The sequence below is a fragment of the Sturnira hondurensis genome, unplaced genomic scaffold, assembly GCF_014824575.4.
Source record: "Sturnira hondurensis isolate 20B ecotype Veracruz unplaced genomic scaffold, ASM1482457v3 Scaffold0022215, whole genome shotgun sequence".
NCBI classification, from domain to species: domain Eukaryota; kingdom Metazoa; phylum Chordata; class Mammalia; order Chiroptera; family Phyllostomidae; genus Sturnira; species Sturnira hondurensis.
Genome location: NW_028094846.1, coordinates 10,735,834 through 10,757,848, shown reverse-complemented (window position 1 = coordinate 10,757,848; position 22,015 = coordinate 10,735,834). Strand labels below are relative to the sequence as shown.

Below are 22,015 nucleotides of genomic sequence, written 5' to 3'. Positions count from 1 at the left end.
ATTCTACACTCTAACCTCTAGCAGCCCAATTCTCCAACTGTCTCTGAGGCCCATGGGTTCTGGAACGAAGAACTGGGCCCAGCCTGAGACCCCAGACCTGACTGCATTCCGAGTAAGAGGAAAATCCAGGAGCCACTGTGACAAACTGGCCTCCCGTTTCTGTGACTCACTGCACAGCTTTCTTCTCACGGGGTTCTCTTCAGTCTACAGTCTGCTCTGGCCCCTATTTGTTTTCAGGGCAGAAAACCCACAGGAGCATCTTTTCCCCGTGAGATCACAGAAGATGCGAAAGCACAGCTCTCGTTTTCACTCTGCCAAACCCAGTGCAAGTCCCACTCCCCCTAAAACACCTGATGGTCATGTAGGAGTCTGTAGTTTATAAGGTGCACTCCAGTAAGTTATCTCATCTCCCACTCTCAGCTGACAAAGAGCCACATTCTCCTCCTTTTGTGTGCGAAAACTAGAAGCTCAGAGAGACGAAGTGACTTTCTGAAGGCCACGCAGCTGGGAGCAGAGTTGCTGGGATTAAAACCCAGTCTTCCTTGATCTAGACCTTCTGGCCAGACACGGTTTGGGGAAGTAAATGGACTTGGCTTCTACTCTCCCTTTCTAGTTGAGTAGTTACTTGATCTTGATCAAATTATTCCTTCTAAGTCTTATAAAGTAAGGACTGGATGAAACCGAGCCAGTAAAGCACCCAGGACATACAGAGACTCATGAATAGCACGGCACGATCACGCTGGATATGCTCGCTGGCGGTGACCACAATGCTAGTGTGTCAGAGACCTTACTATGTGCGGACTCTGTTCTACATCAACACGGAGTGAACGTATTATGAGCATTACGATCTGCCCGCTGCCCCGACTACGGTGATCTCTGTCCTCTCTTCTTTCCCCAGCTCACAGAATCTCCAACCATCCAATCACAGCCTCACACAGTATTATTCTCAGTGTGTGCCGTACACTTGCATGACTCTGTCTTCTTCCTATTTATCCCCCGGACCCAACCAGTGCACACATTCCTGCAGATCAGCGTCCTTGTTTCCCTCAGTGCATGGAGCAATGTCCATCTTCCCCCTGGCCCCTGCCCCACTCCTGTCCTAATGCCACCATCACCTCCCTCCTCCCCCACCAGCACTTCTGCCACCACCCTCTTCTTCCTCCACCTTCACCACCTTCACCTCCTTCTCTACCTCCACCTCCACCTCCACCACCACCACTACCACCTCTCCCCGTCCACCCCCTCCCTCCTCAAAGGCTAGTCTGGGCAGGTAGGAAGCACAAGAGGAGCATCTTAAAAAGGATACAGTTTCCAAACAAGGTGAGCACAATGAAATAGATGGCTGACCACATGCCTGAGCTGACCCCGCCCTGGGAGCGGATCCCATTGTACATAACCTCATTCCAGTCCTCACCCGTCAAAATCTACACAAAGCAAACAACAGGCAGGTCAGAAACCCGGGCTGGCAGAGCGAACAGGGCCATGTAAAGGGAAGAGGCCTGGGCCTGAGTCTTCCCCATCTACCCCCCTTGCTCGGCCCTTCTGTCAGGGAAGAGAACAGGACAGTCACCCCCATGAGTAGCCCTAAACTTTCTGAAGGTCTGGAAGAGGCTCTTAGGCACTGGAAAAGGGAAGAAGAAGATTAAAAGGGAAGATGCTGTTCCTCCAAGTACAGAGTCCCTCCCACCTGCACTTTGCCAGGCCCGTAGAAGTCACTCGGGTCAGGTGTTCTGGCTACTCCCCACCTGGGACGGAGACGCCAAGGTACAGTTGCCGAGACAGCGATGTTATGGAAAGAACTTGGTGGGTGCCGGGTCTGGAAACCTGGGTTTTGGCTCAGCCTCTGATTCTGGCTAAGTAGTGTTTTTCTTTGGTCTAAGACATTACTGATTTTGAATTTCCCCCATTATTTACAAAGTCTTTTGTGGGGGAGCAGGTGGAAAAAAAATACTTCATTAAATGACTGCACGTATTAGAAGATGCTTCTGGTTTCAGAAAATCACAAACGCAGTATGTCACTGAATGTCCTTGACTTAATGTCCTTTACGAAGTCTCCCTCCAATGCAGGGAGAAGGTCAATGAGTTCCCTTCTATTATTGGGAAGAACAGAGCTACAGAAACCCGAGGAACTATTGTGGGCGTGAGCCCTCAGCAAGCACGTGTATCTGGCGTGCCCAGGAGGAGGCTGAAGGGGAAAAGTAGGGTTCTCCTAGCACATCAGCGCTGTGCAGTGTGCGCCCAGGGACCACCCCCCCCAGGGCATTTTTAACTGCCCGTCGGCCTCATACCTGGAACACGGTCATGATGGCCGCAGGGAAAGTGTCGAAGTTCGCTGAAGGGGTCCCGTCATTAAAGTTGAACCTGAGAAGGAAATTCAGAGGGAAGAACGGAGTGAAAATTGCCACACACCAAGGTTTCCCTTCCCGAGATTATGCCATTTTCATCACTTCTTCCCCCTTTCCTCCACGTATATTCCCCCCAAGCCACAGAATTTGTAAAGGCGGCATTTGAGACTATGATAGATGCACTGTGCTCTTTGAAGGGTGTGGGAAATGAGATGAGGTTTGGGCTGATCTGAAGAGACAGGGCCCTGTGCCATACATCTCAGAGACAGCTCCGGAGGAAGGGTCCCCGGAAGGAGAACCCTGTACAAGGCGAAAGACAAAAAGCAGAGACACCTGTTCCACAACACACACAGCGGGTGATTCAGGCCATGGACAAGGGCAAACAAGTCGGTGACCGGTGACTGAGTTAGTGACTCTGTGGCGCTCACAGGCTGAAGCTCTAAGGCTCCTCCGCTTACCTGCCTCCAAACAGCTGCATTCCTAGGAGAGCAAAGACAACGATGAAGAGGAAGAGGAGGAAGAGCAAACTGATGATAGACTTCATGGAACTCATCAAGGAGACCACCAAATTCCGCAGGGATGCCCAGTACCTACAAAACCCAGATGACGGGAGCGTGGTCAACAGTGACTACCGGGTTATTCCCCAGTCCAGCTGGACATCTGCCTGGGGGTCTATGAATGAGCTGCACTGCATCCTTATAGGAAGGAGAGACGGCAGCAACAGGTGGCGCCCCCCGGGGATGTGGAGAGGGACTTGGCATCATGGACGTTCCTTCTGGTTTGATCTTTGGAGGAGGCGGAGGAGCTGCCGAATGCCGCGTGGGGTGCGGTAGGGAAGGGGAACACGTGGTAAGAGAGGGGGGGGTGACAGGATGGAAGAAAATACAATAAGGCAGAGGGAAGCCTCCACTCCCAAAGGGGGCTGGGAAGAGGACAGAACTGGACCGCTTACTTTGTTATCTTAAATATTCTCAGAAGCCGAAGAGCTCGCAAGACACTGATCCCAAAAGACGTGCCAGGTCTGAAGATGGCCCAGACCACTTCGAAGATGCTGCCCACTGTGACCTAAAGGGCCAAACCCAGCCACAGTCAGAGGGGGAGGGGGAGGGGGAGGAAAAACAGACATGCTGGTGTTCTGCAGTCAACAGTCCTCACTGGGCTGCGGAGGAATGCGAACTCTCCCCTCCCCTGCAGCCCACTCCAGCGGGACCACCTAGTTGTGAAGGCTGCCCAAGCTAGAGTGTTGGCCTCTCTCCCCACCGCCCTCCACTGCCCTGCTGACTTGACTTCTTCATGCTGTGGGTGAGTGTACGGACGGCTGTTCTGCCCCTGGTGAAAACTACAGGTCACCACTCCTGCATGGATTGGACAGCTGTTAACTGTTCTCCCGTTGTAACACCTTGAACAGACGAGGGGGTAGTAGTCCTCAAGGCAAGGAAACCAATTTGAATTAGTACAGGCTGCATGCCATATAAATCCTGCAGGGAGGGGCCCTGTTCTCTCGCTGTTCTAGAATTTAGTGCCAACAAGCATGGTTTGGTCACGTATCTTTGGGTCACTCAGGTCCCACACAGTCCAGTGTGATGGTGCTGCTGGGGGGCACAGAATCTGACTGTTGCAGGAAGTAGCAATGTCAGATTAAGCACTGAATTTGTTGTTTTAATTATATATCTATTGATTGTCTACTATAAAGTCCATACACTGCACTCGGAGAAATGACTGAAAGTCATCCTTGCAGCAATTCTGAAAATACGCGTATAAAGAAAGCGAAGGTTAAAATGGGCTTCCGCTGGCTGCTATGCTGAAACTCGCCCGTCCTCAGAAACATATGTTCCACGTTAAAATGCAGACTGGCTAGTGCTCAAAATCCTTGGCACGTAACTGAAGATTTGGCAGCAAAAGAAGTAGGTTTGGCAGAAGGAGAAGTGGTTCAGGAGCCCAAAGCCGCCGGCCCAGTGCTTCGGCTAATGAGCTATGTGAACTTGGACCCCTGACCTCTGTGAGGGGGCAGGCTAACCCCTCACACACAAAATAGTGGACTGGGCTCCTGAAAGCCACAGAGGACAGAAATGTACGAGAAAGCACTTGAAAACTGCCAGCGACGTGCACAGTTATATACTGGTATTATTTAGGAAGTGGACACTGGACTCCCTAAGCTAAGATGTGTGGGTGTGCGTTCACAGGCATGTCTGGAAGAGGCCCCGTCTAGGTAATTTTCCCAACTGTAACTGAACTAAAGAGCCTAAATACAGAAGCCGCTCTTTTTTTCACTGAACCACCTTCTAGAATCAAGTCTTCTGTCCTCATCTCCCAGGCACCACCCCCCCGCCCCACGGGACAGTAAGTGGTTCAAAACTCTGGCTACGGGGAGCTTTGTCGAATTCACTGAACCACGCACTGAAGTGTGCCCTCTCTGCTGTGCGTGTCGTACTTCAGTGAAAACATTAACAATAAAAGGGCTTAAAAAAAAAAACCCAACAAACCCCAGCATGGCCAGGACTCACTCATTCCTGACCTCCTGTTAGCTAATCTTATCTACTCCCCTTGCATAATTTCCGATTTCAGGGCATCACGCTGGGCAAGAGAGCAGGCTGCTTATCTCACTGTGTGGCATATCGACAGAGGCAGGCAGAGGACAGGCGGGCTGCCGAGCACTTACCCCAAAATCAAAGCAGTTGAAGGAAGAGTGAAAATAAAGGCGAGGCCCCATACCGTACATCTTCAGGGACATCTCCAAGAGGAAGAGTCCCAGAAACAGAAATTCTGCATAGTCTGAAAGCATCAAAAGCAGGAGCATTTGTTCCCTGGATGCTGCCGGGCTCCTGCGCTCCCCAGCCCAACACCCCCACCCATAGATGAGCCCTCAATACCACACGTGTGAGGACGGTCAGAGGGCGCGGCAGGTCAGCGCCGGGCAATACCTGCTGGCCCAGAAGAGCCCCAGGCACACTCCATGGGTCAGCTTTGCTCACTCCCACCAGGTGGGTGTGTCACCGCCCTTTAAATGGCTTTGACGAGAGAGCCAGACTGGCCCTCCACACAGCCAGCTGTGACAGCCTCCCGGAGCCCCACTCATACTCAGTGGCAGCCTTACCCAGAGGTACCCCTTAAATTCCCTTTTCGGTCTATAGAGGCATCCATCGCCCTAAGGAGTTTTGCCCCAGGACTTCAGTGACCAAAACTCCCTACACCAGTGAGCCTCCACAAAATACTAAGTGGAAGGCTCCAGTTGTAACTCTGCCTTGTTGACTCATCGGCAAAGATTTGTTCATCTGATTCAGCAATGAATGACGGTTGGAATGGTTCTGTGATAATGCCGTCTCCCTGGGGACATCTCTGGCCTCCCTCACAACATGAAGAGGGGGTCTCTGGGTAGCCAGGACCAGCATGGTGCCCACCCTGACATTCACACCCCAGCCCAGCTGCCCCAACAGCCAGCAGCCACAGTGGGTCACTCACAGAGGAGGTGTGTGAGCCACTGGGGCTGGTTGTGGTGGACGATGGCCACACAGGCAGTGTTGAGAGCCACAAGGCTCAGCACTATCCAGTAAAACACCTGGGACTTCACCATGTGGCGGATGGAGATGCGCAGAAGCCTTTCCTTGTGCCGGAAATAGGAGGCGCCGTCCACCTTTGTGCTTTTGATGCTGGCTCGGGCAAGGGGGGTGCCTGTGGGGGAGAAGTAAGGAGAGACAATGAGACTTTGACAAAGATCACCCTTCGTGGCGAGGGGGCTTCCGAAGGGCAAGGTGAGTGGTGTTAGAGCCACGGCAAGGTGCCCGCCATGCCGCAGGCCCCGGGAATAGCCATGTTCAGCAGCTTCTGCAGCAAAGAGCCCTGCTCTTCCTCTGGGCCCACTCAGGCCCAGCGAAGACGCCCGGGGCAGGCCACCAGCCATACCCCAGGTGTCTCAAATCCTAACAGGATCACGTTTAGGCTTGTAACAGACTGGGCTTCTCTCCGGCCCTCCCTTTTAGATATGCTTCAGGCACCAGAGTGATTCTGCTGCCTCTGTGATCTTGGGGGCACAGGCAGCCTGTCACGGCAGTGAGCTGTGTGCGTCTCTTCTGCTTTCAAGGACGCAGACCCTGCCCTTTTCCAGAGGAGGAAACATCTGCCATCAGCCAGAATCCCTAAGAGAGCCTGGGACTGAACGGCAGTCATGCTGAAGGGCTGTCCGTAGGAATCTGTACAGATGTCATGGGAAAGGTGGTGCGGGAAGGAGACGCTCCCCTGGAGTTAAGCAAATGACCGCAGCTTCTCCCAGGGGGCGGTTCCGGGGAGCCACAGGCCCTCCGGATCTTTTCAATATACCTCAGAGTGGGATCGCACAGAGAAGGGAACAGGCAAACGGACCCACGATCCCACTTGAAGGATCTGGGTGGGACGCTCAGCCCTAAGCATGGCCATGTTTTCGTGAACAGTATCTGGTCCGTTTTTTTCTAAGTCAATGTCAAGTAGATTGCATTCCTTTCTAAATACCGTATTTTGCTGTGGATAATGCGCACCCATGTTTTTGGCCCAAACTTTCAGGCAAAAAAAAGAACGCTGTCATTTTAATTCTTAAATTCTATTATTTATTTATTTATATTTAGATACAAAACCTATTACCATATTCCAGGGTATTATTCTGCATACGGATATCGTTATTGCTTTCTAGAGTTAACACAAAAGCATAAAGAAAAGAATTAAAAACATTCCTATAGATACGGACTTAGTACTACCCATGTATAATGCACATCCTTATTTTTCCCTCAAAAATTTGAGCAAAAAAAAGCGCACATTACACCCAGCAAAATCCGGTCGGAATATCCCTCAGTTCTGAATTCTTTGCATTCTCTTGCTCCCGGTGGTGCTTCTCCAAAGGCAGGCTCTTCCCTTTCCCTGGGAGGGTCCGGGAAGGGAAAGACCCAGCTGGCTCCACTCACCCACAGAGGAGATATCGACACAGTGCTCATCGCTGGAGTCTCGGGTCATGGCCTCCGTCCGGCTGCGTTTGATGGTGGCCCTCCGAAGCACTGTGCCAGGACAGGGGTGGGTGGGTGAGAACACGCACAACCACCTCGTTCTGGTCAAAATGAGGGCTGTGGGCCGGAGGCCTCTGTGACTCGGGTGACTGCCCTTAAATACCTGAGCCAGGGCTACAGAAGTCGCGAGTGTCCACAGAGACACGACTGCCACGCTCAGCGGCGCCTCTGAAACACTAGGACTCCGGCATCTGCCCCGGGGCCCGTCCACACATAGTAGAGGGACGGGCACGCCACCTCTCTCTGTGCCAGCTCCCAATAAACGAGGCCACCTCCTGGTAACGAAAGTGGTCCCGAGGGATCCCCCCAGATTTTCAGAGAAGATCCCTTTGTGAGCCATTTGTTGGATGCTGAAAGTTTCATCGCGCATTATCAATGACACGCCCTGGAACCAAGTCACTCGGGTTATCATCACCTTAAAAAGCAGTTAGGTCTGGGGCTCAATTCCCTTCTTTGTAAAGCAGGAGGGACGTTACGACAGAGACTTTGGTTTCAAATCCCAGAGCGCCCCTCTTGTATTTCTTTCTCCTCTTTTGATCGAGAGAGACGGCCGCGCTTAGGGGACAATGCAAGTGGAGGGAGGCGCTGGTTGGAGCCTTACCTTCCAAGGCTGACGTTCCAGCATTTTTATTTTCTTCGGCAAGCATGACTTCCTCTACATGGAGACAAACGGTTTAGTAAATTATCTGTGAATGCCAAATTATTTTGCAAAGTGAAAATCCCTCAGAAAGGGCTTCGGCTCCCGGGCAGTAGAGATGGACCAGAAGGAAGTCCTTCAGGGAGGGTGTTGAGGGGAAGGTGGGTAAAATTCGGCTGTGTCTGACCCATTTGTTCAGGAGGACTCCCGTAAGAGGCGAGTTGATCTTTTTAACTTGACCTCTGAATCGACAGAAATGAAAACTTCCCATTTCTGGTTTTCCTCCTACCCACCCAGGTCCTTGTCTTTGTTAACCCCTTAAACTGTTCCTACCAATGGGAGCTTCCCTATTTTCTCAGGACTGCAACATAACACCTACCCGCTCATTCAGGAGCTGAGAGCTGGGGTGGGGCCCTAGCCTGCACCTGTAGGCCGGCTCCCCCCACCCCCATCCTGCCTCCTGGAGCACAGCCTGAGCTGACGAAGCTGGGGCCATCATGGACGCGTCCCCGTGATGCTGGGTTTTGTCCATGATCTATCTGTTCCTGGCACACAGAACTCTTAAAATCCTTGAAATTTATCGTCTTTGTATGCTAATGAGAAGACTCACTGTAGGGGCAGCAGCGGAAGAATGGGGGCTGGTAACCAGAAACACCAACTTGAAGACTAGAGGGCTTTCTAACTTTCAGCAACCCCCTCTCCACCTCCTGGGAAGGGAGAGGGGCTGGAGATTAACCGATCACCCACGGCCAAAGTTTGATCAATCATGCCAATGTGATGGAGCCTTTATAAAACGTAAACGATGGGGCTCAGAGAACTTCTGGGTTGATGACCACGCCAAGTGACTGAGAGGGTGGCACGTCCTGAGAGGGCATGGCAGCTCTGTGCCCACCCCCCAAACTCTGCCCCACGCCTTGATCTGTATCTTTCTTCCCTCTGCTGTTCCCAAGTTGCAGCCTTTAAAATAAGCTGGTGTTAGCGAGTATTGTTTTTCCTGTGCTCTGTAAGTTGCTCTAGGGAATTGCCGAACCTGGAACCCCCTAAGTGTGTGGTCAGTGGTGTAGCAACGCAGGTCCCTGGGGGACCCGGCTTGTGGCTGGCCTCTGAAGTGGGGACAGGCTTGCGGGACCATCTTTAACCTGTGGGGTGTGCACTAAGTTTGGGGGGCACTTAGTGTGAGAATTCAATCGAATGGTTGGGTACCAGTGGGTGTCACAGAATGGCAGGACTGACTGGTTTTGAACGATATTATTTGGTTGCTGGTGTTTGGAAAAGGACCACACCGTCTCTTGGCCTCCCCAAGAGCAGCCCTGTACTCCGCAGAGGCATCATCATTGGCAGGATTCGATTTTCTGACACTTGTTAGGATAAGCCTCACTAGCATCCCTCCAAACTTGCCAAGAATAGTCCATGTCTGGTGGGACTCGGCGTCGTATCTGCAGAGATGTGGGATGGAGTTGTCATTCCCTCCCTCACTCGGTCCATAATATACCAGTTTACAGACCTGAGCAATCACTGCTGAGGATTCCCGCTGCCGGGGGAAAGCCTGCAGCAGGCCCTATTAAAGGACAGTTTAACTTAAGCACTTGTAACAAGTTCAAGGGCAAGCAGAAGAGGGTCAGCTCATTACCACAATTCCACCTGCATATAAAATTGAAAGTATATAATGAATGTATTTCCCAGGGAAGGGGACAGTTTTACGCCCGGAGGATATCAGGAAGGATGCCATTATTCCAAGTGCTAATGTTTAGCTTTTTCTTTTTTAAGTACAGCCTCTGGGGAAACTCTAAGTTAACAGGCTAGGCGTTATTGGAGGGACGCTCCTTGATGGAGACAAAGAGGGTTTTAAAGTCATTGGACAGCATATTTTGAGGGCATCGTTTAAAATAGGTACTTGTTAAAACACCGCATAGCAACCTGAACCACCTCAGCCAGAGTCCTGTCTGCTGTGCACGGTGCCCGGGCTCTGGGGTGGCAGGTCTGAGGACCCCCGCAGCAGAGGCAGTTGTGTGGGGCTGCTGAGTGTGTCTTGGAAGCACCCGAGGGCTCTGGATATGCTGAAACCCCCCTCCCCCAATGCCTTTTGCCAAGTTCGCTTTCGAACCTGAGAGTGTCTTTCCAGGGAAATGTAACCCATATGTCTCTGATTCACTCATGCTCCATTTGCGAAGGGAAGGGCCAGGAAGCACAAGTTGACATCACAGTGCGTCTTTTTTCTTAGAAGGAGGAGAGAGCCAGCTTTGCCAACTGGAAGAAAGTCCCGCCTTGCCACCCTGCCTGGTTGTGGAGAGCAGAGCCGTAGGGGCAGCATCCCGGGGCGCCCAGCCCCAGTTGGGGCGGAGGGCTCCCCCCGGCTCTGCCGCCAGCCCACTCACTAGGGTGGTCCGTCCGAGGGCTCCTCCGCCCCGGACGCCAGTGACAGTTGGGACTTCCAGCTGCCTGCCTGGCCTGGCGGCAGACCTGCTGAGTTACCGTCTGGGGAAGGAAGAAGGGATGTTCACCGTCACCCCACACAGCAGCCTCAGCGGAGAAAGGGTGAGAGAAAAGGGCGGAGTCAACACACACGGGCTTGGCTTCCAGAGCAGGCAGAGAAAGGCAGAGTCCCAAAGAGGGGGTGGTGATTGTTACGTGGCATTGAAGTGGCATTTCAATCACACGTTCCCTCGCCTGGACAGACAGTCAAAAGGGGGCCCCAGGGCAGGCAGAGGCTCTGCGTGTTGCCGGACAGCAGAGTGTCAGGGTGTTGTCCCACCACCGCTGTCCCAGCATGGGGAGGCTCAGGCAACTGGGCCTCAAATCACATTCCAAATTTTTCCCGAGAGACCTCACATTTTTGCTACGCTTCTGACCTGGCCCGGAGAAAAGGCGCTGACAGTCATGTGTGACTTTCATTTAAAAAAGGTGCACTCTGCTCAGGAAGAAAATGAAGATGAATAAGACCAGTGCAAGCCAACCTTTAAGACAGTGAGGCAAGTAAACACAGTCTTTTCACTGCCAGGGATGGGCGGGTCGCCGTCCCTCAGACAGCCAAGCCACAGTCCAGCTTGAACGTGGCGGCTCTGGGGGTTAATGAAATAGTGATGGGCTTGTACCTACACCCAGGGCTGGGCAAGAGTCCTTCCTGAGGCAGAGCCACAGCAGGAGGAACTGGTGACAATGCAGGGAAGAGGCAAAACCAGTCCTCACCATCTTCCATTCCCCGACTTCCTGTGCCAGCCTCACAGCTGGTCCTGCTGCTGCTGGCCTCATCCTCCTGTTGTCTATTGTCAGTGCAGCCACCAAGCACCCTTTCCGGACCTTAAATCAGAGTGTGGCCCCCTGTTCAAAACCCTCCAGTGGTTCCTGCCTCACTCTCCCTTACGATGCCGGCCATACCCAATCCGCTGCCCTGTCCCCCCAACTCGGGATTGCCCTCATCCTGCTTCCTGTCCCCTCGCCTGCTCCACCAACTCCTGACCCTGCAGCACAGCTGGCCTCTCCCCCATGACAGCCTTGGCATTGGAGTATTCCTCCCCCAGATCCTCCTGGGTCTCACCCCCTCATCTCCTTCAAGAGTCCCCCAAACAGGGCTACCCTGACCCCTCTACTTAAAGCTGCAATTTCCCCTGCACCTCATGGCCTTACCTGCATCTGCTTTTATTGGATGTTATCACCTTCTACAAGGTACTTATAGAATGTGTTGCTCATGGCTGCCTCCCCCAACTAGAGGGTAATGCGCCCCCCAAGGGTAGAGCCCCGGCTCACAGCTGCGCCCGGGTGCCGGGACCAGGGCCCGGCACAACAGAAGCCTGTGATAAACACTTGTGGAGTGAACGGACTGTCGTTACTATTATCAGTGTCAGTGGTACACAATGCCACCAGCCCAAACTCAGCTCCAGGATTGGGGTATGTCACCTCTTACTCGGTTCACCTTGCTAAAATGCCTGTCTCACGCAGGTGTTTAACAGAAGAACAGGGACAGTTAGATGCTGGATAAAGGAAAGTGGGACCCGTAGGGAAACCCAAAGCGAATGAGGCATCTAGAGCCTCTGTCTGCTCTGGTCTAGGCCGCTTCTTTGCACGGAGGCACTGGGAGTGAGCGGCAGGGAGGTCCCTGCCACCAGCCGCCATCCGCCTCTGACCCCGGCCAGCCTTACCTGCTTTGTCTATCCAGGCTCGGTACCCGTTCAGCTCCCGCTCAATCTGCTGCTGGCGCCGCAGCTTCATGAAAGCTCTCCGGTTCTCCACTCTTTCTCTCTCTTTGGCAAATTCCCTGTGGGCAAGGAGGACGTGGTTTGCTAGGTTCGGGGAGTGCCATGACTCAGAGAAAGGGTGAAGCGAGGGGGAGGCAGAGTCTGGGCAGGCACCTCTGGGCACCCTGTTCCCTGCTCCTTGGTCCCAGGCTACAGCCACGACCTCCTTAAAAGACTGCTCAGAAACGCACCTCGTTCAGCCTTCTGCAAGAACTCCCTCCCCAGATCAGTTTCATTCCAATCGGCGCTAACACCCTCCGCATGCTCTAATTGGAAAGGTGTTGTCTTAGTCACACGACAAACTCGGTCTCAAAACGCTGTAAGTTCCACGTCCCCAGCTACAACAGAGGCCCTTAACTCTCCGACAGGCACGGCTGCTCTTTATGCTTTTAATTACAACAGTGATTAATGTACATCGACCACTTATTACATTATCAGCCCCCTACGAAGTTCTTCATTCCCATTAACTCCCATCATCCTCACAACTGCCCGACGAAGTCAGCACTACTAAAATTCCTGTTTAACAGATGAGGCAATAAGGCTTCAAGAAGAAAAGTAACTTGCTCTTGGATCTGAACTTGAACCAGAATGCTGTGCTTCCTCTGGGGTCCCGTATCCTGTGGTGCTCAAGAGCGGCTGTCACTGAAGACCAGTGACATAGGTGCCCTGCAGGGCTGAGATGTTGTGTGAAGATGGCTGGGAGAGGAGAATAAGAAAAGGAGCATGCAATTTGGCACCAGGACGGCAGGGGGGAGACAGTGGGAAGGTGGGGTGGGGCGGAGGGGAGATAGTGAGGCAGAGGGAAAGCCAAGGTGAGGGCCAGGGGCAAGACAGAGTCCATGGCCAGGCACAGGGAGCAGAGCTACTCTGTGAGACAGACAAGAAAAAGACGGACGCCTCACGGAAAACGAGAGAGAAGAGCCACGCGGGCTGCCTGGCAGAGAACAACACGACCAGATTCAATGGGTGAGAAAACAGGCAACAAGAAGTGCTCATTTGCTAACAGGCCCCTCCAGAAACAGCCTCTCCCGATGCCCTTCTTCCCATCGCCTCCACCTTCCAGGCATGAACAGCCCTTGTGAGAGTAGCACCTCCCAGCCGTGGCTCAGGCGCTTGCCCACCGCCCTGGAAGCTGACAAGGGGCCCCTCCTAAACACAGAGGCGCCCCTAGAAGGTGAGGGAGTCCGGCACCCCCTGCGGGTCCTGCCAGCCACTCCCTCATGGCCAGGAAGAAATGGGCCAGGGGCTGAGGGGCACGCCCCAGCCCCCGGGGCAGGAACCTCTTCCGGTCCCTCCTGCCGAGACAGAGATGGATTCCTTGGCACAGACACCTTCTAATGCTCACTGCTGAGCTGAGGGCCTGGGTATCAGGCAGGATGGAAGGAGAAATTCTCCTGGGTGTGGCTTCAGGTTTGGTGGGTTCTGCTGAGAGCGTTGTGGGGGACAGAAAGGGAGAGGGCTGAAAGGAAGGGTGCCAGGGCCAGTGCGTGGCCAGGTGACAATTCCAGTCCTGGGGTTCCCTCCTTTCCTCACGGCCATTTATAGATTTCAGCAGTCAGAAAGTGACAAGGAGCTGGCTTCATTCATGGTGTCCCCAGCTATCCAAGTTCTTGCCTTCGACCCTTTGTCTTCTTTTCATCCCTCCCAGCAGATGAGTGTGCTTTTCTGGTGGTTCTGTCTCCAAAGGGACACTAAAGCCACCCTGTCACTTCACCCTCACTGCCTTGGTCCAGGACCCAATCCTCTCCTGCCCGGACCCTCCCAGGACCACCGCTGGTCTGTCACCACCTGCCCCTCTTCCCTTCATGTCCTCCATCTCACAGCCATTGGACTTACCTTTCTAAAATGTGTGTCAGGCACAGTCATTTCCCAACCTAGAATAATAACCATAGTGAGCGGTACTTGTGGGACGCTTTCTAATTTTTAAGCACCGCTGTATATTTTCTTCAATCATTACAACCCTCTGAGAAGGGGGCAGAACAGGTATTTTTATCCTCAATTGGAAAGTTAGGCCACCCGTCCAAGTGCAAGAAACAAAGCCAGGCGTGGAGCCCAGCGGTGTCTGCTCCAAGGGTCGGAGCTCCTCCCGCCCGCACATCTGCCCCGGGGGAGGCCGGGCATGTTGGCGGTTGGTTACCCGACCCTTTCATAGGTGGGTGCCTCAATGTTTCAACTACACTCTGGGGGGGCCCAGGGAGCTTTCAAACAAGACCTTGAAAAAGAAGACTTTCAGCAGGCTGCGACGAAAGAACACAATTATCCTTTAGCATCTGGAGTGAGGTCTTTATTCCACCCAGAAAACCAAATCTAAGGGGGAGTTAAGTGGCCCTTTGAGAAGGCAAGTATCCAAGGCCACGGCCACTAAGAGAAACCATGACCCTCTGATCTTCTAAATTCCATCTGTTCTAACATCCCCCCACCCCACAGCCTCCTCCACTTGCTGCTAAATGGAGCACACACATACCTGACAAGGCCTTCGAAGTCTTCCTCAGTCTGACCTGGACCTTTCTTTTCAAACCTCACCTTCCCACATTCCCGTCCACCCCTTGCACGCTGGCTGCCACCTCGGGTGTGTTCTGACCCCGGCGTGCTCTCGCTGTTCCGGAAGAGGCAGTGCGGGGGGTTTGAGGCTGGGTTCACACTGCCTCTCGGCCCGAGTTTGTTAGAAGCTTTCTTCAAGGCCAGGCTGAAATGTTACCTCTTCTGTTTCACTTTCTTCTGCATTCCCCCACCCCCGTGCCCCCCAGTCCTTAGTTGTCCGGCCTCCCTTTCCTCTATTCCCTTACAGCCCACGGACCAGTCGGGCCTTTGCAGTGCTGAGCTGTGCGTGTGACCCTCTCCTTTGTGTGAGCTTTTGGTGAAGACACTAAGTTGTTCTTAACATTGTGTCCTCCCGGATGAGGCTAGGCCTAGCACAGGGTGTATGTTCCATAGATTTTTTTTTTAAATTAAAAATATCCAGGCTGACTTGGCGATCACACTGGTAGCATGACCCTGGATCCCGAAGGCCTCAATGAAGGCAAGCACCCTCCCTGCACAGAGCCGAAGCCAGCCAGGTGACTCTGTGGGCACACACCAGCGGCCAGGTAACCCCTGGACACCGCTAGGGCTCTTTGTTGGCTCTGCTAAAATCTCTGTGGAATTTGTCTACAAAGTATGCAGTGTGTCCCCTCTCCGCTGGCCCCGGAATGACCTTGACTTCCGGTGGGACAGGCCAACAAACCCAGGCTAACCTCCCTGTGTACTTGGAAGTTTCCTGGCTCCAGGTCTCACCAGCTGGCTTCCTGCTCTCCTCTGCCATCACTGGCCCCCTTTCCTCCCACCTTCCCACCAGGCATCTCCGCTGGGCTCACAAGCCCAGAGCCCAACCAATCTGGCCTGGGCTTTTTAAGAAGCCTCTTGCTAAGGAAACAAACAAGGAGCGTGCACTGTGGGGAGAGCCCTTCCGTGGCAAATGCATCTCAGTGGGGGAAGAGCCATGCTGGGGACTTCCATGTTCTGTTTACCCGGTGGCCCTTTTCTGTTTTTCCATTGGGAGCCCAGGGCAGAAAGTCTGGCACTCGTGTCTTTGATGACACCTCTCCCCGCCTCCCTCACTGTCACCATTGTTTGTGCCCTTGGCTCATCTCCCGACTAGTCTGCAGGCTCCATGGGGCCAAGCAGAGCCAACATCATATCACATTCCAACCAGGACCCAGGAAGATGAATCCAAGGCCCAGTACTCCAGCAGATTCCATGGGTGGTGAAAATAACACATTAGGAACAGCTCATAGTCATCTAACACATATGCAAAGTTTTTCATTTACAAAGCACTTTCAGGTCGGTTAGTTCACTTGTATCTGCAAAAGCCCTGGGAGATTTCAGAAAGGCTCTGGTCCACAGTCAGCCCATTAGCTGGAATTCAAGCCAATGTCCTCCAATGCCAGGTTAAAGGCAGTTTCCGCAAAGCCTCTGCTGTCTTCTGTGCTATGTAGACGGCAACCTTTAAGATCTACGAAGGGGAATTATTCAGTTTCAGCCCGGTGTGGAAGAAAAGAAGGATATAAAAACAACAGTTTTTGTGTCTTTCTTAAAAGAGCCACCTTTTAAACAGCAAAGCAGTATGAAAATCCTGTGTTGGGGTAACAAAGACCCCAACACAGTATGAACAGTGTGAGTAGGAAGCTCACAGCACAGTGAGGGACACAGCACTTGGTTTCTGCGTCCTTAGCACGGTCATCACTGATTTACACGAGTACTGCATTCCAGAGAAAACAGGGACAAGCAGGATTCAACTCCGTGACCTGTCAAAAATAACGGACTTACCTAACCTCAGAGTCGACCCACCCACCGCTCCTGTGAGTACATCCTCGGCCAGACCCAGGAAAGGGAGGCATGTTCCTCCCACTGGTTCCCCCAACTCTGCCCTTTTCCAGAGAACCTGAGTCCTTCCTCCACTTCCCAGAGGACCCTGTGCTTTATTCAGATGACCATGCTTTCGCAAAGGCGAAGCAGATGACCGTTACTGTCCTTATTCAGATGACAACCACTGACAGACTGCCTACTGAAAGGTAACTCAAAGAGAGGCCTTCCACACAGCTCAGTTTATCCAGCTGCCTTGGACTAAGCTACAGGAGACAGTGTGGCTGACATAGAAGAGAACTCATGGCCCCTGAGTCCTCTTGGCCTTGGCCTGTGGCTTAGGGTAAGAGGTGGGCAATGAGCTGCTATTGCTTGGCTCCATCCAGAGTGCCCACCCCCACAGATGCAACAGAACTCAGGGCGGGATGCACCTAGACTTCAGAATCCCAAACAGGGGGAGCAGAAACAGATCCCCAAACGCTCAAGCAGAAATGCTACCAGGTCTGCTCTCAAAGCTCCGCCCCCAGGGGACACCCGCTGTTAATAACCTGCTCAGCAACCTCTCAGTCTCAGTCTTCTCTCCTGTCACTTCTGGCACCAGAAACCCTCAGCCCACAGCCAGGGGCAGGAACACATCGGATTTATTTTGGGGTCCACACTGGAGCCTTGTATGACACTGAACAATGAGAGAGATCCAATGGAAAGGCAGCCTGAGAAATGGGAGAGAATATTTGCAAACCACACATCTAAGAAGGGGTTAGTACCCACAATGTACACAGAACTCATACAGATCAATAGCAAAAAAAAAATGATTAGAAATGGGCAGAGGAAATGAATAGACATTTTCCCGAAAATACATCCATAGCCAATAGGTACATGAAAATGAGCTCAACATCACTAATCATCAGAGAAATGCAAATCAAAACCACAATGAAATATCACCTCGCACCTAGTAGAATAGCCATTATAAAAAAAGCCATCAGATAACAAATGCTGCTGGTGAGGGTGCAGAGAAAAGGGACCCCTTTGCACTATCTGTGGGAAAATAAATTGGTGCAGCCACTATGAAAACAGTACGGAGTTCCTCAAAAAATCATAAATAGGACTACCACGTGATTCAGCAACCCCACTTCTGGTGACATACCTGAAGAATACCAAAACACCGATTCAAAAAGATGTGCGTATCCTTGTATTCATGGAAGCATTATTTACTACAGCCAAAATGTAGAAACAACCAAAATGTCCACTGATGGGTAAATGGATAAAGATGATGTGATACATATATTAAGAGTGTGTGTGTGTGTGTATAAAGTACATTATATAAAGTAGAATATGGTTCAGCCATGAAAAGGAAGTCCTCCCATTTGAGACACCACAGATGGACCTGGAAAACGTTATGAATAAGTTAGAGAAAGACAAGTACTGTGTGATCTTATTCATATATGGAATCTAAAAAAAGAAAGCCCACAAACCTGAACCTGAGAAACAGAGAACAGATCGGTGGTGGCCAGAGGAGGTGGTGGGGAACGGGGGGGCGGCACAGGGGGAAGGTGGTCCAAAGGGACAGACCAGCAGTTACAAGATGAATAGAGTCTGAGACTCTAACATGTAATGTGGTCACTACAGTTGGTAACACTGTTGCATAACTGAAATTTTCTAAGAGTAGATCTTAAGAGTTCTAACCACGAGAACAAAACTGTATAAAGGGATGGATATCAGCCCAATCTACGGCAGTAATAATTTCACACCAGACACAGATGTCAAATCGCCACGCTGTGCACTGTAAACAAATGCAGTGCTGTGTGTCGACTGTATCTCAGTAACACTGGGCGGAAATACAAGTTGGGTTTGTTGGAGATCCTTCTCGCCTGGGTCTGTTATCCACAATTTCTGGAGGTGGTTCCCCTGGTGACAGGTCCCTCTCACACAGATAAAAGAAAGATGACTTGGAGCAGGCCTCTATTTCAATTGTCACACAGGTAGGAAAGGTTTGGGTTTTTATATCTTAAATTTCAACTGTGGGAGCTCCGGGCGAGACTGATCTCTTTGTATTGCGTGGTTAAGGACACTTTTCTTCTTTAATCCCAGTCAGTGACTTTTCACCATTTCTGTTTTCCAGCAATTTACATGAGAGGCGCCATTTTCAAAAACCAACTGTTGATACAAAACCCTTTCCATGTTTTTCATAGTTAGATGAAGTGTTAAAATTAGATACATCATCACAGACAAAGTATAGCACCCAAAACTTTTCTCCTGTGTGACTGGGGTGGAGGGGTGTTTGGTACCACCAGGCGGCAAAGCCGTCTGTATAGTCATATTTAGGTTAAGATTAAAATTCATTGGTGTTTATGGAACTAAGGAAGCCACTGCCACAGCCGATTCAGAAAGTAGCTCATCTGCATGTTGATCAATTAAAGTGACTGGTTTTAGTTCACCGGGTAATGGGAGGGCTTCGGTCACGCACGTATCCGGAAGTTACCACGTGGCGACTGACTTTTGGGAAAATAGAAGTGAGATCCACACTGAAACCTCACTCTAGCCTGAGATTCCTGCCCATGTTATGCCACCGCGGCCCCAGGGCACCTGGACGGGTGACTCTACAGTGACCTGGGGAGGAAGCTGTTCCGGTAGGTCCGCTTTGACGAGAGACACTCTGGTGGGGGACTGTCTGGCTCCAGTTTGGCCCTTGGCTCCAGACCCACCTCCCGACTCAGTCCCACAGGAAGCTCCGTTTATTGCTGCGGAGGCCCTCGCTGCTGTCATGGCAACCAAAGGAAGACAAAGCCAGCCAGGAGGGGTTGCCTATGTGACTCAAAGATCTGTTTACTCACACTCCTGTACACACTTGTACACTTCACACACACACTGTCGTGAACACACACATGCTCGCACTGGCACGTATGTAGACAGACTTCGCCAAGCCTGCAAGTGGCCATATGGTCACATCCCTGTTAACCCTCAGGGTCCATATTTCCTAAGTGCTTCTCTGCCTCCCGTCTTCGTGGAAGGTGTCTGCTTCCGGAAGGAGGAATTCGGGGGAGCCATCAAGAAGAGCTTCTTCAACGCTGTATGTTCTAAAACAAACAGAGAAATTTGGGGGACAACAGAGAGGTGACTGTGTGTTGGCAGTGGTTTAATTTCAGGGTCATTGGCCCAGGAAGGAAGTGGGTTGCAGGACGGCAGATAAAACAGCATTTCGGAGTACTTAGGAGGCTGGGAACCTTTTCTCCCCGTGCCCGGAGGAGCAAACACAGCCCAGAGAAGGTGAACACCTTACTGAAGGTCACCCACTTCAACTGTATCACAGTTGTTTACCCCTCACCCCCTGCCTTGCTCCAGAAAGGATTTAGGGAGACGTAGGCTGTCTGCAGAGCACGCAGCCCTCTGAATGCTGCGCAGTGTTGACTCTGACGGGCAGGACGGATACGTGAGCTCAGGCCCTGCCTCACACACACTACGTCACCCTTCCTTAGAGACGAGGGGCTCGGGAGGGCCCCTCTGATGTGCAGGAGCCCCTCCCCCACAGCAGTGACGGTGGACACCGACCTGCCCTAGAGCACTGTATCCCACCCCCCCCACCCCGCCCCCCCACCACAGGCCCAGAGCAATGACAGGAAGGCTGCGGGTGCCCCAGACCGGCACCCCAGGTGGGAGGACCTGCTGAACCACCTCTCTGAGCCTTGCCCGTTACATGGGAGGAAACCCAGACACAGGAAGGTCGGGTGGCTCGCTGGTCCAAAGCCGACAGCTTGGTGGCTGACCCGGAGCACCCCCGTGATCTGTGGGTTCCAAAGCCAGGGCTGTTGTACATCCTCGACACCTCTCAGTCATGAGAATGCAAAGAGGGGGAACGCATGGTCTTTTTTTCCCTGTCATTCTTCTTGCCATTGAGACCTTGTTTGTTTATTTGACCCAGTAGCTGCAGGCGAAAGGCCGGGCCACGCACATAAAAGGCATCATGAAGGAGTGGCCGGTTTCCTGTTTTACCTTTTCACCTCAAAGCTGGCGCAGTCCAGCCTGTGGGAGCAGACGATGAAAAGCTCAGACACTGGACTGAGCTGGGTGGGAATCCTGGCTCCACGAGGGTGTGATCCAGGTCAAGTTCTTCACCGCTCTGAGCCTCAGTTTCCTCCTTGGGAAAATCGGCACAGACACCAGACTGCCTCCAAGGGCGGTGAGGACCGAATCAAAGAGTGGAAGGCAAGCGCGAAGTATGGTAACCAGCCCAGAGTAGTGTTGCAAGTGCCTGATTTAAGTGTTACGGAGGCTCCCAAGACTGTATTGTAACACACGCAACTCTGACCAACGCCTGCCTATACGTATGTGTTCATTTCGCCTCTAAAGTCCAATCTGTGGAGCACCTACTATGTGCTTGGCATTGTCTTCGACCATGTGTTACAGCCCCAAACACTCTCCGGCACTCACTCTCCCTTTTTTTTTCCTCCCCTGCCGGCACCTGCTAAAAAGATGGTGACTGATTTTTGACAAAATGCAATGAAGAAATTTCTGCAAATAAAAATCAAAAGAAAAAGGTCCTCATGTATTCTGAAATGCTGCCCCAACTCATCCCAATGACTCCGCCCACCAGCAGGGACCAGCAAGGAATGGCCTGTGCTGGTGACGCCGGCCAGGTCCGAGCCCCCCCGGGCTTGTCCTCACAGCCTGTTAAGCAGGGCACGGGGGCCCTCTTCGATCCCTATTTTGCAGACTGGAAACATCAAGGTCGAGAGAATCCACATAACTCTGGAAAGACAGAGCTACCAAACGGAATGCTGACCGCCCTCCTGCTCGATGACCCCCAGCCTTGCTGCCTCACTTCAGCAGGGGGACCCTATCATGGCACAAACTCCTGCGCACACATGTCGCTTTCTCCCTCTCTGTGCAGATCACAGTGTATGTTTCAGTCACAACATTTCAGTGGGTTCAAAGCCCTGGGGTGCAGGAAAAATGAGCCAGGGAAGTAAGAACATGTGGTACTCTTCTTTCTCCCTCCCCCCGCCCGGCACACTAATTACAGCGTGGAAGAGGCATCTTGACAGGGTACAAATGGCTATGTTCCTTTAGGAGACGCTTTCTGCACTCCTCGGAGAAGCTGCGGCAATCGGCGCCCTCCCCACAGGTTCGCAGGCGCCCGAGTGGGTGCGGCCGTGTTCCAGGGAGTGACTGTGAGTTTATTATCCGCTTCACACCGTGTGGGCACATCTCCTTTGCAAAAAGCTTTGAATTGCCCACAGTCCTTTGTTTGACATCCCCAGATAGTCAAACATTAAAGATTCCGCTCAGGAAGGTGAAATCTTCCTGGTTCAGTATCAAAAGATTCTTCCCCGTTAAAACAGGCCCTTTCTTCCGCGTCGGGGTGGACGAGCAGGACCAAAGACAAGACCCGGAGCTGACAGAATGGGAATGGTGCACAGTGAGGAGAGGGGCCGGAAT

At 52.2% G+C, this 22,015-nt stretch overlaps 2 protein-coding genes across 2 annotated transcripts in view; both read right to left on the bottom strand.

Moving 5' to 3' along the window:
- CACNA1E (calcium voltage-gated channel subunit alpha1 E) overlaps window positions 1–6,243 on the bottom strand; it is a 74,322-nt gene extending 68,079 nt beyond the window's left edge. Inside the window, exons 1-7 of the mRNA XM_037035299.1 lie at window positions 6,129–6,243; window positions 5,805–6,014; window positions 5,005–5,117; window positions 3,298–3,410; window positions 2,804–2,935; window positions 2,289–2,361; window positions 1,307–1,424 (exon numbers count right to left, since the gene is read on the bottom strand). Of these exons, the coding sequence (XP_036891194.1) occupies window positions 1,307–1,424; window positions 2,289–2,361; window positions 2,804–2,935; window positions 3,298–3,410; window positions 5,005–5,117; window positions 5,805–6,014; window positions 6,129–6,243 (874 nt within the window). The remainder of the gene's footprint in view (window positions 1–1,306; window positions 1,425–2,288; window positions 2,362–2,803; window positions 2,936–3,297; window positions 3,411–5,004; window positions 5,118–5,804; window positions 6,015–6,128) is intronic.
- Window positions 6,244–10,383: 4,140 nt separating this feature from the next.
- LOC118979254 (voltage-dependent R-type calcium channel subunit alpha-1E-like) overlaps window positions 10,384–22,015 on the bottom strand; it is a 113,167-nt gene continuing 101,535 nt past the window's right edge. Inside the window, exons 6-7 of the mRNA XM_037035298.1 lie at window positions 12,146–12,261; window positions 10,384–10,484 (exon numbers count right to left, since the gene is read on the bottom strand). Of these exons, the coding sequence (XP_036891193.1) occupies window positions 10,384–10,484; window positions 12,146–12,261 (217 nt within the window). The remainder of the gene's footprint in view (window positions 10,485–12,145; window positions 12,262–22,015) is intronic.